Source organism: Schistocerca nitens, chromosome 9 (genome assembly GCF_023898315.1).
Source record: "Schistocerca nitens isolate TAMUIC-IGC-003100 chromosome 9, iqSchNite1.1, whole genome shotgun sequence".
In the NCBI taxonomy this organism is placed as follows: domain Eukaryota; kingdom Metazoa; phylum Arthropoda; class Insecta; order Orthoptera; family Acrididae; genus Schistocerca; species Schistocerca nitens.
This window is the reverse complement of record NC_064622.1, coordinates 429,084,103-429,102,128: the sequence shown is the minus strand read 5'-3', so window position 1 is coordinate 429,102,128 and position 18,026 is coordinate 429,084,103. Positions and strand designations below refer to the sequence as shown.

General features: G+C 40.8%; 1 protein-coding gene across 1 annotated transcript in view; it reads left to right on the top strand.

Moving 5' to 3' along the window:
* Window positions 1-18,026, top strand: part of LOC126203054 (calcium/calmodulin-dependent protein kinase kinase 1) — a 540,044-nt gene that overhangs the window by 488,662 nt on the left and 33,356 nt on the right. The window contains exon 7 of the mRNA XM_049937293.1: window positions 14,800-14,910. Coding sequence (XP_049793250.1) covers window positions 14,800-14,910 — 111 coding nt within the window. The remainder of the gene's footprint in view (window positions 1-14,799; window positions 14,911-18,026) is intronic.

The following is an 18,026-nucleotide window of genomic DNA, read 5'->3' as shown; positions in this document are numbered from 1 at the left end:
TGCAGTGTTCTCTACTCATAGTCTACCTGCAACAAAGATGCAAATAAACTTGATGATTTATTCTCATTTGTGGTAAACGACAGATTTGTAAGTTGTTTCTTTTTTTTAGAAGATAAATATTGATAGTCGTATTGACCTAACGGCCACCCTGAATAAAGTTTCCAAACTGGTACAGAGTATCCAATGAGAGACAATGTAAGAAAACTATGGTTAAAAGTTTGGATGGTAGGAGACGAGATACTGGCAGAAGTAAAGCTGTGAGACCGGGCGTGAGTCGTGCTTCGGTAGCTCAGATGGTAGAGCACTTGCCCGCGAAAGGCAAAGGTCCCGAGTTCGAGTCTCGGTCGGGCACACAGTTTTAATCTGCCAGGAAGTTTCATATAAGCGCACGCTCCGCTGCAGAGTGAAATTCTCATTCTGGAAACTATCGTTACTTACAAAAAAAAATCTGAATGTTCTTGATAAAACAAAACACTAGTGACATTCAGTCAACGATTTCGGCTCAGTAAGTCGTTATACGAGTACTTACAGACCACTGGAAAAAAGTGCGAGGGAGAGTCAAATAAAAACCGTAACGTGTAATCAAAAATGGACATTTGGTGCTAGCCGGCCGCGGTGGCCGAGCGGTTCTACGCGTTTCAGTCCGGAACCACGGGACTGCTACGGTCGCAGGTTCCAATCCTGCCTTGGGCATGGATGTGTGTGATGTCCTTAGGTTAGTTAGGTTTAAGTAGTTCTAAGTTCTAGGGGACTGATGACCTCAGATGTTATGTCTCATAGTGCTCAGAGCCATTTGAACTATTTTGAACCATTTCGTGCTATAGTTCTGTACGTTGGCAGCACTGTTACCATTGATGTAGGGAATGCCCTACAGGCGGCAGCACACTACAGGAAAGCGAAAAGTGCTCATAACATCGGTTCAAAATGGCTAACCCACTTGTGACGTGTACCAAGGAGGAACAGCGTTCTGTCATACGTTATCTGAGCAGTGATGGTACGAAACCTATTGCTGTCCATTGGCGGATGAAGTTCTAGTACGTTGATGGATGTCTTTAATAGCAGAAAGTGTGTGAGTAGGTTAATAAGTTCGGGAATGGCGTGACTTCTGTGATGGACGCTCAGCACAACGCGTTGTGACACCAGTCTACTGCACCAGTGAAGCCACTGTGGTGGAAAATCGCTGTGTGACGATGTATGAAACAGAAGTTGATTTGAACATTAGTCACGGCACAGTACATCACATCATTAAAGAAGTGCTTAAATTTCGCAGTGTGTCAGCAAGATGGGTGTTACGGCACCTCACTCCAGAACTGAAAGAGCGATATGTTGATGTCTGTGAAGAATTTTTTTGCACTTTGAAGCAGAAGGATATCGCACTGAGTGATTACTACACGTCTGGTCCATTCAAAGAGATGGTACGAAGTTTAGTTCTGATAAAGAGGTGCAGCAGATGGTGCTCGAGTGTCTGCACACACCAACAATTTTTTTTCTTTTTTTTCAGAGGGATCCGTGCACTTCCAAGGTGCTGATAAAAAGAAATTCGTTGAACGACTGGGAGACTACGTCGAAAAATAATACAGTTATATTCGAATTTCGTTCGATAAAAAAAAATTAAAAAAATGTTAAGTTTTTCACTTGACACCTCCATGTAATAATATTGGCTTCATTTCATTTTGCGAAGCCCTATAATCTCCAGGGTTCCCACTATATTCAACATTTTTTACATTTTCTGTCCTTCAAACTGGGACACATGATGTCTGGCAGTTTAGGAGTAGAGTACGGTTTGCGTGGTACTTTACTTTGTTATTTTTTTCCTTCTAAGTTAAAGGTGAAGTGGGGGTCTGCTGCCCATCCCTTGTCCTCGTCAGATATGCTGTTGGCAAATTCTACACTGAAAACTAGACCAGGTGCATCATCTCCTAGTAGCAAAGAGATGGGGGATCATAAACCAGAAAAACGGGTCACAAATGGTCAAGAGAAACTACTGCGGGCTTATGGCTTCAGAACATTCGAATACTGCAACACAACATGCCTGACATCGCAACTGTGAAGAAAAATAAAATTTGGTCCTTCGATGTGACTGTTGCAGGCTACAGCAGAATCAATAATAAACATTTGGAAAATCTTGCAAAATACGAAGACATTAATTGTCGAACCACAGCGACTCAGGCAGAAATTAGTGAGAGAGATCCCCATGGTTCGTTGCACAATGGGTGAAGTATAATATCTACCTGCCAACTATAAAAGTTATTCTTACGGGGCATGCCCGCATTATCCTTCCATGCATGACTCATGTGTAGGTTCTTGAGAATAGTCCTATCAACCGATCCCTTCTTCTAGTCAAGTTGTGCCACAAATTTCTATTCTCCACAATTCTATTGAACAGTAATAATAATAACAATAATAATAATAATAACAATAAACCCTGTGGAGGCCCGGGAAAAGAATAGGCTCCAGTATGTTCTGCCAGTCGTAAAAGGCGACGAAAAGCACAAACCACTAAAGGGCTAACCCCCATTTTAGTACGATTAGTTGGTTCAGGACAGTACTAATGAAGCCTCGGACAAGCGCCGTCATGGTCGGGGACGACGCTTGAACCCTATGCCCGTCCACAATGGTAACGACACTGCTAGCCACACGGAAAATGATTTAAATCCAAATAGAGGTGTTTTGCAGGATATTCTTCCTGCAACCACTCTAGAAGGAAAACAGAGACAAAGGATGAGATGGTCAGATGAAGTTAACAGACACCTCATGTTCTGTTATTACCAAGCAACAAACTTAGGAACCAACACAACTGGATACAGATCACAAGCATACACAACATTTATTTCTAGATACCCAGAATTAAAATTTTTAACAGAACAACGACTAGCTGATTAGATCCGTGTAATAATCAAAAATAACAGGATACTCCAGTCAGAATTAGAAAACATCAAACAATAAGTACAACAAATACTGGAACAAAATAATGTGCAATCAGAAGAAGAAGAAAATACAGTAATGGACTCAAACATCCCAGAGCAAACAATCAAAGAACAGCACGCATCAATTAAACAATCAGAGGAAAACTAAATCTTAAGACAGCCACCAGAACAAGCACAAATAGAATAGGAAGTGACACACATGTTACATATAGTGTACCCCACTCATGGTTATTAAAAATATTGGAAATATACAAAGTAGATCCTAAATTGATACAGTTCCTAAACATAGTAAAGAAAAATTGGAAAACCACACTTAATATCCAAACAAATTCAAATAATATCACATCAAAGCCAGTACAGATTAAGCGTGGAATATACCAAGGAGACTTATTAAGTCCTTTCTGGTTCTGCCTTGCTCTGAACCCACTATCCAACATGCTAAATAATACAAATTATGGATATAATATTACAGGAACATACCAACACAAAATCACACATTTGCTACACGTGGATGATCTAATACTATTGGCAGCAACAAATCAACAACTCAACCAATTACTAAAGATAACAGAAGTATTCAGCAATGATATAAATATGGCTTTTGGAACAGACAAATGTAAGAAAAATAGCATAGTGAAGGAAAAACACACTAAACAAGATGATTACATATTGGATAACCACAGCGACTGCATAGAAGCGATGGAAAAAACAGATGCCTGTAAATATCTAGGATACAGACAAAAAATTGGAATAGATAATACAAATATTAAAGAAGAACTAAAAGAAAAATATAGACAAAGACTAAAAAAAAAATACTGAAAACAAATTGACAGCAAGAAACAAGACAAAAGCTATAAATACTTATGCTATATCAATATTGATCTATTCATTTGGAATAGTGAAATGGAGTAACACAGAACTCGAAGCACTCAATACACTTACACGATCACAATGCCACAAATATAGAATACATCACATACATTCAGCAACAGAAAGATTCACATTCAGCAGAAAGGAAGGAGGAAGGGGATTTATCGACATAAAAAACCTACATTATGGACAGGTAGACAATTCAAGAAAATTCTTTATAGAACGAGCAGAAACTAGCAAAATACACTAAGCAATCACTCATATAAATACATCGGCTACAACATTGCAATTTCACAACCACAGATACGAAGAAAGTAAATTAAAAAAAGAAGACACTACATGGCAAGCACCCGTATCATCTAACACAGCCACACATCGATCAAGACGCATCCAACACATGGCTAAGAAAAGGCAATACATACAGTGAGATGGAAGGATTCATGATTGCAATACAGAATCAAACAATAAACACCAGATATTACAACAAGCATATTATTAAAGATCCTAATACCACAACAGATAAATGCAGACTTTGAAAACAACAAATAGGCACAGTAGATCACATCACAAGCAGATGTGCAATACTAGCAAATACAGAATACACCAGAAAATATGACAATGTAGCAAAAATAATGCACCAACAACTTGCCATACAACATAAACTAATAAAACAACACGTTCCCACATACAAGTATGCACCACAAAATGTACTGGAGAATGATGAATACAAATTATACTGGAACAGAACCATTATAACAGATAAAACAACACCACATAACAAACCTGACATCATACTCACCACTAAAAAGAAGAAAATAACACAACGTATTGAAATCTCCATACCCAATACAACCAATATACAGAAGAAAAGAGGAGAAAAAATTGAAAAATACATCCAACTGGCTGAGGAAGTCAAGGACATGTGGCATCAACATAAAGTTGACATTATATCAATTATACTATCAACTACAGGAGTCATACCACACAATATCCATCAGTACATAACGCAATACAGCTACATCCAATCGTATATATACAACTATAGAAATCTGTAATTATTGATACATGTTGAATTACCCGAAAGTTCGTAAATGCAATGTAACATATACCATACAGTTAAAAGGAAGTCGTGCTTGATCAAGGTCCGCGTCACTTTCCATTTTTAACCAGACATACCGTCTGAGAAAGGAAAGAAATAATAATAATGGATGTCAAATAACAAGAAGGAAAAGACAGTAATAGAGACAAGAGTGTGTAAAATCGAGAGGGCCTTTCAGGCAACAAGAAACATGTATATTAAAAAATCTTTGTCCTGGAACACAAAACTGAGACAGTATGAAACAGTGGTAAGACCAGAAACGCTCTTTGCTGCAGAAACTCTTAAACTAACCGCGATGGGAGAGATTGAAAAATTATAAAAATTTGAAAGAAAACTCCTCAAGAAAATACGAGGACGCGCAGATTAGGAACCAATACAGAAGCATGTATGAAAGTTGAAAAGGCAACGCATGTAATGAGATTCTAAGAGATCAGATTATCTGGGCACATATGCAGGATTAATAATCACAGAATAAATAAACAAGTCTTTCAGTTACCAAGCAATTGCAAATCTAAAATTACGTAACTGAGAGATACAGGGATACGGAAAATGGAGGAGTCAATTTGGACGCAATGACAAACGGAACAGTTTTTATGGAATCGACAGGATCTCAGGACAGAAAAATATCAAGAATTGGAAGCAATTGGACACAAGAAGAAACAACAACATCTAACAACGAAAGAAGTATGTGCCCAAAGGAAGTTCCTGTTGAAAGCAAAGAAGCAGAAACAATAATGATTTATCGTGCCCTCCAAAAAGGATATTTGAAATAAAGAATAACAATACTCAGTGGAGGAAGGAGCTACACAAATTCTTGGAACGAATGTTTTGCAGATAATGCTTCCAACTGAATACAATACGCGGCTGTAAATTTTGCACGAAATAGTCATTTGGAGTAGTAGTGTTGGTGCTGCATTCTATTTGTAACTGTCGCTCAAAGCGCATGTTACATATAGTCTCGTTCCGACGGTCACTTAACCTTACTTCCACTAGTATTGATTCGTCAAACTAGCAGCAATGCTATCTTAAACGACTTTTTATTTAAGTAGGAAATAGAATTCCTTTAAGCACTGATTTAGAGGATTTATTTTCTTTCTTAGTATATGCCTTCAGCAATTGCACAATTTAAAGTAACTTCACGCCGAACGTCACGAAGTTACTTTTGAACACATAATACTGTAGCAGTGTGATTTCAGCAGCAATTGAGGAACGTGAATAAGAGCTACGACTTAACAAACAAAGTTAGGCGTGATTTACGGCTCTAGCATTTAATAAGACTTGCTGCAAGTAATAAAAGTTTCTGATTAGCTTTAGAACCCTAAAAGCATTCTTGGGTACCGCAACAAAAAGTACACTGCTACACTGGAAGTTTGCATGTTACCTTCAGCTGATACTGTGACCGTATAGAAAGGATAGAAAATAGTTCACGAATATGGGACGTTAATACCGTTGGGGGCGTTACAGCCTTTTACAGCCTAGATGCTGATGCTTGTGAAATAGCAATTACCCAACTTACGTTCCTAAAAGAGCAAGAACTTCGATGATTGTGATGTCTCCCAAATTTCTTTCGAATTCATAGCATCGCACCTGTTGTGAAAAATGTAAAAAAAGAAACACAGTTACGACTTACCGATTTCTTCTCCATGTATTGCTAGTGAGATTTGACAGTTGCTGAGTGGAGATGTTGTAAACTGTGTGCGTTCGTTAATGAGTAACAGATATGCCATTAACCTCAAAGTAGCGATTCTATGCTAACAAACACGTTTACTTTACGGGTGTTTGAAGTTGATGAATCATCGATTTCAACGAAGATATCTAAATACTGATGACCGATAATAACCGATCTTAAAATGTTGATTTTGCTTCCAGTTTAGGTTCAGTTAGGAACTGGCTTATAGATCAACACATCACTTACAAATGATACAGTATTCATTAACGAGTAATTACAGCACTATTAAGTATTACATATACTTTCCTATTTACTTTAACCCGAAGAAGTATGGTGAAGATTTTGTTGAACTACTTGTATGTTAGGATCATCTAGACCCAAGTTAAATGGTTCAAATGGCTCTGAGCACTATGGGACTCAACATCTGTGGTCATAAGTCCCCTAGAACTTAGAACTACTTAAACCTAACTAACCTAAGGACATCACACACATCCATGCCCGAGGCAGGATTCGAACCTGCGACCGTAGCAGTCGCGCGGTTCCTGACTGAGCGCCTAGAACCGCTAGACCACCGCGGCCGGCCCCCAAGTTAAAAATAAAATAAACTCCTTCATGGAATATTTCGTCGTTACTTCAACGAACATGTACATATTAAAAACTTAAATACACGGTATTGATTCACCACAGTAATTATTATTTTTTAGTTCGTTATGAGCTGGCTTTCGGGCCTACTCAGATAACTTAAGACTAAACAGATAGTCTACATAACTTCAGCGAGGGTTCATAACTGTATAAAGATTGTTTTTACAAAAATATTTGATCTTTTACAACTATATACCTATACAGAAACACAAACATAACATAGCTCACTAAGAAGCTATAAACATAAAAATATTAAATTACTTTATACTCAGAGATTAAAAGTATGTGAATGTATAAGCCAAAAACGTTTACAAGTCAGTAGACTGCTGTGCTATATATACAAAATAAGTGGTGGTGGTGGTGGTTAGTGTTTAACGTCCCGTCGACAACGAGGTCATTAGAGACGGAGCGCAAGCTCGGGTGAGGGAAGGATGGGGAAGGACATCGGCCGTGCCCTTTCAAAGGAACCATCCCGGCATTTGCCTGAAGCGATTTAGGGAAATCACGGAAAACCTAAATCAGGATGGCCGGAGACGGGATTGAACCGTCGTCCTCCCGAATGCGAGTCCAGTGTACAAAATAAGTGGTGAATATGATGAACAGGTCGAAAAAGTGCGGGAGAGTGAGGTGGAGGAAGGCAAAGAGGAGAAAGAAGCGTGTAGAATGTGGGTGTGAAACAATATAATGATGAGAAAGCATATTAACTGGCTGCTGCAACTTTAGTAAGGCTGAACGATAAAACTATCTTTAGTCATTAAGGGTTAGATCAAAATTCTTTGATTGGTATTTATTAATATCCAGAATTTCGAGTAAAGTTAGTTTTCTGCTTTTAGCTCTTCTATGGAGAACATCACATGTAATTAGAGAGACATTGATTCAGGGCATATTCAGCAAACTTGGAATATTTCTTTCAGTCTCCAACTCCTTTTATGCACAGCCGTCTAATAGTTATACCTGACTGACTAACATACGATTTGCTGCACAGATTACAATTTCACTCAGTTCTAAGTGATGGAATATTTTCTTTACTGTGGAACAGAATGTGGGCAATAGTATTCCCAGTCAAATGAAACCGTATTGTTCCAGAGAACTTTTCAAGTCTCCAGTGTAGACTGAATCGACGAATGAAAATTTGTACCATGGCCGGGATTCGAACCCGGGTCTCCTAATCAGTAGGCATATATGTGCTAACCACAACGCCACCCTTTTCGAGTTTAGGAGGAATACCAAGTGAGCTGAAGAGTGAATGGGAATTTCGACTGAAGAGGGAGGCATGCTACAGTAGTGGAAAATTGAAAATTTGTGGTAAGTTCCTATTGGACCAAAGTGCTGAGTTCATCGGTCCCTAGGCTTACACTCTACTTAAACTAACTTAGCTCGAGGGAGGATTCGAACCTCCGACGGGGGTCAGCCGCGCGAACCGTGGCAAGGCGACCACGCGCGGCCCAGCTTGCTACAGTAGTCTGTGCAGTTGTGCAGAACTATTGTGCCATTGTGTCGTAGTGATTGGTGCATCTGCCCAGATCCAGGTTCATATCCCAGCCTCGGTATAAATTTTCATTCGTCGGTACAGTCTGCATACACTCAGTATTCCGAGTGTAACAAGGTGGAGCATGTATTCTGGATGTTAATTTGTTGTTTTAGGCGGCGGTCAAATGAAAAAGAGACAGACGGGTAAAAGTAAGTTACGCGTGCATTATTTCTGAAGAAAGCGTCGTAAGTGTTAATACAGTTACTCAATTTACCAGACGAGACGGTCAATGCCTTCATGGAAAAAAGTCTCCTGCAACCTACGGAATCATGACTGTATCCAGGCGTGTGCACGTCTTCGGACGAAGTAAATCGACCGTCTTTCTTCAATGCTCGAAAAATATGGAAATCGTATGGGGAGAGACCAGGACTGTATGGAGGATATGTAAGGGCTTCGCAACGACACTTCCAAAGTGTAGTCGAAACAACCCTGGTAACATGTTTTCCGGCAAGCCACAGTACACAGATGAGCTCTGCCCACCGCGACGCTGAATGCCGCTCGGCACGTAACGCGGTAACAAAAGTGTGTAAGCGGAACAGACACGGATGGAGTATCACCCTAGCAAAGATATGGACTGCAAATGGGAAAATCCATTGCGATACTTTGACAAAGAGCGGATTACCATTACGCAGAAGCTGTGAACGAGTCCCTCGAAAACGGTGAAGCTGGTCGAATGTTCACGTGCTGCTGTAGCGAGCATCTATGGAAAGCTAAATGGTTGAACTCCCACGACTCTATACAGAACGTGGGGCTCAGAGGCGTTTCTGCTCTGTAAAGTAGAATAGATGGCGATCAGCAGCATCTGTGCCGAAAGAGCACAGTGCTGGAGCACGCGCGCACATTGGTCATTGTACGTTGTTGAACAGCGAGCACTGCAGCAGACCCCTACGTGTTCACGTGTCGATCTAACTACATCATCAATTGCGAATGCAATGGACACAGAACCATGTGGATTCGACCGTAGATCAATGGAAATGTGTCGGGTACTCGGGTGTATCACATTTCTGCTACGAGTCAGTATTGGCATAGACTGCTGTCTTATACATACAAAATCAATGGTGAATGTGATGAACAGGCCGAAAAAGTGCGGACAGTGGGGGTGAGGCTGGAGGAAGGAGGGTAAAGGGAGAAAGAAGTGTGTAGAATGCCTGATGGTCGTTTCCACAAAGGCCGTCATCGAGGTGAACGACGGCTCAAAACACACAGCGCGCCTCGGACGCAAGCTGATGGGAGCTGTGTTATGCTGCGCTTGCATGGGACCTGCGGTAGTAATCGAAGACATGCTGACAGCTGAGAACCACGTGCACCCACCCCTTCATGCTTGATGTCTTCCACGATGGCGACGTCATCTTTCAGCAGTATATTTGTCCGCGTCTCGGGACGATAACCGTGTTACAGTGCTTCGAAGAACGTTATAGTGAACTCACGTTGATGTTTCGGCGACCACATTCGCCTGATGTAAATCATGTGAAACCCTTATAGGTCGCCGGCCGAAGTGGCCGTGCGGTTAAAGGCGCTGCAGTCTGGAACCACAAGACCGCTACGGTCGCAGGTTCGAATCCTGCCTCGGGCATGGATGTTTGTGATGTCCTTAGGTTAGTTAGGTTTAACTAGTTCTAAGTTCTAGGGGACTAATAACCTCAGCAGTTGAGTCCCATAGTGCTCAGAGCCATTTGAACCATTTGAACCTTATAGGTCGCTATAAGGCGCCGGCACCGCGTGCGCATATCAGCGGTCCGTTATTTACGCGAATGACATGACCTGTGTGCAGACAGCTGACGCCACACACCTCCACAAATCTACCAACAAATTGTCGGATCCCTGATATGCATAAGCAGTGGTGAAGTTTGTCCCAAACAAGCAAGCTATTAAGGCGCTCCGGAAAGGCTCAAAATCATGAAAAGTTCAATTTTTACTTTTTTGCGTTTTCTGAATCTGCAGACTATTACCTTTTAATAGATATATAATTTATTCGATTCCGAAGACTACAACTATTTTGAAATTTTTTTTTGAAATGTGTTCTACATGGGCGTGACCCACTGTGGCGCTGTTAAACTGCTGTCAAATGGTGTTATTATTAACGTCCGTGTTCATCAGGTACATTTTAGTGATGTGAGATAAAGTATGTGTTGTGGCTAACCTGTGATGGTTCAATATATATCGCTGGTGTGATTGTCGATTGTTTCATGTTTATTTACTCTGTCGTTATCTCGAAAATATTCGTAATTAATTCTGTTTCTTGAGTCTCTGTTTTGTTGAAGTATAATAATGAGTAAAAGTAAAGTTATTAGAAATCCTCTGAAGGCTTTTAAGAAAAGGAGAAATGTTGGAAAGCCAAAGGTATTTAGAAATATGGGAATGAAGATAGGTTCTAACATGGTACGAGCGATGCTTGATTTAGACAAGGAACGCCTTCGCGCTGCAGACAGGGCTGTAAAGAGTCTAGAAATACAAGCAAGAGTAAACAGGAGGAGGAACAAGAGGAAGCTGGAGGAGGAGTTTGCAGAGGATGCAGATAATCCATCCTATGGACCTGGAATGCACTAAAAAGTTAATCCAATCTTTGTCGCTCGATTCCCAAAACTTTTATTTTCACATACTAATTACATGTTTTCTAAGGATCTTCCAAACATATTTGCTTCAAACTTTCAATAAATGTTACACAGTACCTTCTGCATAATCTAACACAGCCTTTTTCCAAAAAACTGTATATTTTTTAATATATAAATAAAAAATTGCAAAAAAATGTTGTGAATTTTCATTACAATTGAAAAAAATCATCTTTAATAACTGAACTAAAATTTTGTAAAATCCCTGTGTTAAGTTGTAGCCCATATTCCAATAAATAATCTGTAAAAATTTCAACTTCCTACCTCAAATACTGTGTGAGGAAAGATGTAATTTATAAGCGTTATTTTAACATTGCAAGTATAGGGCGTTCCGGAGCCCCTTAAGCTGATTAATAACTTTTTGGGCCACCAGCGGATGTCGCATGGCTAAGTACATCTTGTACCAACGCTAGTCGTTTCATTTCCTGTTCCATTCGAAAATGGAGCGAGGGGAAAACGACTGTCTACATGCTTCCGTATGAGCTGTTGTTTCTCTTGTCACAGTACCCTCAAACTTCAAACTTAATGGCCAGCCGCTGTGGACGAGCAGCTCTAGGCGCTTCAGTCTGGAACCGCACTGCTGCTACGGTCTCAGGTTCGAATCCTGCCTCGGGCGTGGATGTGTGTGATGTCCTTAGGTTAGTTAGGTTTAAGTAGTTCTAAGTTCTGGGGGACTGATGACCTCAGAAGTTAAGTCACATAGTGCTCAGAGCCATTTGAACCATTTTTTTCGAATTGGCAGCATCACTACTCAACATTTCCCAGCGGTAGGGAATCAAGCGTCTGTAAGTAAACACTGCTTCACCATTGCTGAAAGCTGACTGATTTTGGTAAAGCTTGTTACATCGCAACACAGGCGCTGTCTTTCTTCTCAGCGACTAGCTCTATTGTGTTGAGCACATGCAACCTCTTCTTTGTCGAAAGAGTTTTCGTTGTTAGGCTAACTTTACCCAAAATGCAGTTATAATGTGGAGCCAGGAGTCCTAGTTGGCTCACTTTCATGCGAAACCTCCTTTGTACGATGAAATCAAGAATACTGACGAGCACGTCAATCAGTATCAATAATCAAAAGTGAGCAGAAATTTAAAGAAGTTCACGGACACTGAACTGTTTAAAATAATAAGAGTTTGTTCATCGTAGTCAGCAGTTCAATAAATACAGTGAACAGGATGCTGATTAAGTACTTATGCAAATAAATATGTTAAATATGCTGATAATAACAAAGGAATTCCACCTTCAGCATTACCGACAAAAGTTAAGCAGCTTCCTCACACAGTTACGTTCTCTACTTCACACGTAACTAGGCCAAGGTCCATCACTTACAGTATGTGCTGAAATATGACCTACTCTGCTCTGCTGTATTACTCTAAATGTCGCAGTGTTCTACAAACATTATAGTTCCGACTGACGACAAACTATTCACGCTAGTAATTCAGCAATAGCTCCACAAAAATCAGTGTCACCACGGATAATGCAGATTTCTGTGTCCAGCACTACCGCTATGCAGAAAAGGATTCAGAGTCCAAACTGACCTGACGAATTCTGTCCGCACGATAACTTCTGGCGAACTTACTACGCCTATGTCAGAAACGTCGCTTCTGACTCAGCCTAGAGGGTAATGATTTCCAACGACAGCCTGCCATTTCTTTTCCTCGTTTCATCTTCGTGGCTCAGTGACATTCAATAATGGCTCTCCATGTTTTCCTACAACAAAAGCAACTTCTTTATTTAGCGGGCCGATCTTTTACTGTGAAGCTCCATCAGAAGCGCTCTGACGATTTCAGTAAACGTATGATTCTCGGTCCCTTTGTAACTTCATAGTTTTAAAGTTACATTAAAATGACGAAACAATTTACTACAAAAATAATAAATATTTTATTGAGAAATTTATGTCACAAACCGTATTTACTATAGCAAGTACATACACGAGTCGTTAGTAATGTTTACCCTGCTTTCCGTTGAGGCGTAAATATTTAGTATACAATAAACAGTATACCTAGTAATTGCTAATTGGTGCATCATTCACTCCGAACGGATAAAACCCTTTGACGATGATTAAAATGAATCATATAAATAAAATAAACATGTCACACTGTATGGTTTGGTTAGTTTTGCCGCTCAGTGTTTAATTTGCTCTTAATTGACAAATTAAGTAAAAATGTATTGCTTTCATATTACAATTCAGATTTACGGGTAGATACCGTCGGCAGGTGCCTCCAGCTTGTTGCATTGCTTTTTCCCTTTTAAACTACGCCTCGTACATTTATGTAAAAAATTAATACAATAGTGAAAATTAATTAAAATGATATGAATTACATTTTAAAACACATTGTACAAAGTGTGGGTTACTCTTGAAATACAAGGGCATGCTGAAAAGTAATGTCACCAAATCTTTTATATGAAAACTCTTAAAGCTTTTAAAGCTTTTTAAATAAAACAAGCATTATCAACATTCTACATCTTTATTCTTCGTGTGTACGCGCTTATTTCTCAACGTGATCACCATGGAGAAGCACATATTTCTCTCAAGGAGAGAGGAGTTTTTTGATACCGCTACTGTAGAATTTTATTTTATTTTTCCTTGCGGAGCCACAACCTCACCTCTGCTTGCACCACTTCATCACTATCACAGTGAAGTCCTCGAAGGCGTTGCTTGAGTTTTGGAAGCAGACGAAAATCGAATGGTGCCAAGCGGGGACTGCATGGAGGATAATCGATGACAGGGATCCCAAGGTGGCGGATTGTTGCACATGTCGCAGCTCGCATCTGTGGCCTCGCACTCTGAGGGTTCCGCACAAACTTAATTGTGTATGGACAGCTTACCCATCCAGGGAACCGAAAATAACGACGATTTTTTCCTGTTCTCGACATTCATAGGGGCAAGATAATGGTTCCTGGAATTACAAGACTTTCCAGTGTGTTTTAATTGTAAGTCTGAACTCGGCTAACGAAGAAAAACAACTTTTTTCGTGTGATATTATTAGAAATTAACAATTTTTTCCTTATGTTTTCCTTTACTTGTACCGCTAAATCCTGCTTCTTCCAAATTTCAGGGTTGTAGATCGACGAAAAGTACTCTAAGAATGAGTTTTCGAGTATCAATATACGTGACTTAAATAGGGGTATCTTTTGATTACATTGACTTAAAAGCTTCAGTTTTTTACACCGCCAAGGGACCGTAGACCTTATTACGTGACACAAATTTGAAGCTGATACGTTTATCCTCTCATGAGGAAACAGAGTTTTTAACAGTCGGACAGACAGACAGACGGGCAAAAACTGATGCTATAATAGTGCCGCTTTTACCGACTGGGTTACGGAATCCTAGGAAAGTCACAGAATTCGCCAGCCATCTTCGTAAAGCTATGTTCCCCTGTCTGCTTGCAGACATGGGCTGTGCTCCCTAGTGTGTGGTGTTTTCTGACGACAGATTTTCGTTTTTGTTTGCACAGTGTTCGAGTTGCTGGAGCGCGGAGAGGTGCTGCCTGTGCCCACGGAGAACCCACTCAGCGAGGCGGAGGCGTGGCGCTGCTTCCGGGACGTCGTGCTCGGCGTGGAATACCGTGAGTACACAGTCAGCTCTGCCTTCCCTGCTGCTCCTGCCCTTGGAACACTTACCCAGCATAAAGCGCGTACCCACTGACCTACATCTCGTGAAGCAGACTGGGCGAGCGTGCGTTGCAAGGTTGTTTAAAAACGCTTACAAAGTACTTAATCGATACATATTATAAAAACGGACGTACGTATTTATGTATGTAATTTGCACATTTGATGCTAAATCACTGGCGCGATTTAAACAACACTTGCGTCACATATCACTTATTCTCTTGAATGAACCACTGTGTGGGATGGGAGTAGGGCAGAAAAAGCTGTGTAGCCCACGGCACGCGAATACCCATGGTGCAGTCATCTAGTATTTGGAAACGAGGTCACTTAGTGACTTGCAACGGACTTACACAAAATTTCAAACCTATGCAAAACATTTCCTCGGCGACAGCCCCCACAAAAATGTTCGTCGCTTACTACGTTTCCGCTGCCGTATGGTAACGGGATAACGGTGGTAATGCCGCCCCCCCCCCCTCCCTCCTTTGTGGTCGGGACAGCGCCGTAGCGAAAGTGCAGATTCACAGCTTAAGCCTTCACACAAACGCCTGTCTCCCATAACTACAGCTAGCGAGTCTGCAAAAGATCATATCGACAGGTTACCCCAGTACGCCAAATAATTCGACAAGTTGTAAGTAGGCTGTTTGCTATGTAAGTAGGCTGTTTAGGTTTTTATGCTGGTAACATCACGTAGCGCTCTGTATGAAAATCACTGACTGTGCTCTGTCCAGTCTGTGGCTGGTTTGCATTGTTGGAATATTTTCTATTGTAGTGTTGCGCAGTTGGATGTGAACAGCGCGTAGCTTTGCGCAGTTGGAGGTGAGCCGCCAGCAGTGGTGGATGTGGGGAGAGAGATGGCGGAGTTTTGAGAGCGGATGTTCTGGGCTTGTGTCCATCAGAAAGAGTAAATTTGTAAGACTGGATATCATGAACTGATATGTATATTATGACTTTTAAACACTATTGAGGTAAATACATTGTTTGTTCTCTATCAACATCTTTTATTTGCTAAGTATGCCTATCAGTAGTTAGTGCCTTCAGTAGTTAGAATCTTTTATTTAGCTGGCAGTATTGGCGCTCGCTGTATTGCTGTAGTTCGAGTAACGAAGATTTTTGTGAGATAACTGATTCATGAAAGGTATAGGTTATTGTTAGTCAGGGCCAATCCTTTGTAGGGATTATTGAAAGTCAGATTACGTTGCGCTAAAAATATTGTGTGTCACTTTAGTGATGATCAGAATAAGTAAAGAGAGAAATGTCTGAATACGTTCAGTTTAGCTCATCTGTTTGAAAATCAAATAACGTAAGAGGTTTATCAGCACAATAATTCATTAATTTTTCTAAGGGGTCGTTTCAAAGTGAAGTGTTTATTACAGTACTGCAAATGATTCAAATGGCTCTGAGCACTATGGTACTTAACATCCGAGGTTAATCAGTCCCCTAGGACTTAGCATTACTTAAACCTAACTAACCTAAGGACATCACACACATCCATCCTCGAGGCAGCATTCGAACTTGCGACCGTAGTGGTCGCGCGGCTCCGCACTGAACCGCCTAGAAGCACTCGGCCACCGCAGCCGGCTACGGCGCTACAAACGCAATGGTTGCAACATTACACTGAGATGGCAATAGACGGAACGATTTATTTTCACCACGCCAGTCTTATACACCTTTCTTTCCTTTCTCTTTTTGTCGTGTTACAATTAACTTCTTCTGCCGACACACAGAAGGGTTTACACAGTTTCGCCTCACTAACACGCTAATACAGTTGCAGTTGCGACAGACTCGTGAAACAGTCTATTACTAATCGGACAACTGCGGAGAAGTTAGGTCATCTGCTGACGAAAAGCTCACGTTCGATGTAAAAATAAAAGTGTAATTGATTCATATACTTTTTTACAAACCCATACTAACTTCATCGGATCTTAAAGAATTACATTATTTCATTAAAAAACTGTAGTTCGTCGCAGCAGAAAATAAAATGTCGGTTGCTAGCTACGTGACTGAACACTCTCCATTTTGCACAAAGCTCGCAGTTCAGTGTGCGACAGGCAACTGAGGCGGCCGTCTCTTCGGAACAGAGTGCTGCACTCACCCAGCACTGACAAGGGAACCTCCCCATCGCACCCCCACCAGATTTAGTTATAAGTTGGCATAGTGGATAGGCCATGAAAAACTGAACACAGATCAATCGAGAAAACAGGAAGAAGTTGTGTGGAACTATGGAAAAATAAGCAAAATATAGAAACTGAGTAGTCCATGCGCAATGTATACAACATTTAGGAAAGTGGCAGCTTACGAGCGCCGTGGTCCCGTGGTTAGCGTGAGCAGCTGCGGAATGCGAGGTCCTCGGTTCTAATCTTCTTCGAGGAAAAAGTTTAATTTTTTATTTTCAGACAATTATCAAAGTTCAGGCTCTCACACATAATCAACTTCGCTCTCCAAAATTCCAGGGCATGTTCAGATTTGCTTGGACATATGCACAATTTTACGGTCTACACACGGAAACATTTGAAAACGTAAAAAACATATGTTTTGACAGAGCACATGGAAAACTGTGCGACTGTGAAACTGTTGCATTATTTGTTGCAGTTTATGTGACAAACTCTTGTGTTTTCATCACTTTTTTGGGAGTGATTATCACATCCACAAGAAAACCTAAATCGGGCAAGGTAGAAGAATCTTTTTACCCATTCAGCTAGTGTACAAGTTAGGTGGGTCGACAACACATTCCTGTCATGTGACGCACATGCCGTCACCAGTGTCGTATCAGACGTGTTTTCCTGTGGAGGAATCGGTTGACCTATGAACTTGCGATCAAATGTTTTCGGTTCCCATTGAAGAGGCACGTCCTTTCGTCTACTAATCGCACGGTTTTGCGTTGCGGTCGCAAAACACAGACACTAAACTTATTACAGTGAACAGAGACGTCAATGAACGAACGGTCAGATCGTAACTTTGCGAAAATACAGAAAGTAAAATTTTCACTTGAGGGAGGACTCGAACCCAAGACCTCTCATTCCGCAGTTGCTCACTCTAACCACGGGACCACGGCGCTCCTCAGCTTACATTCTCC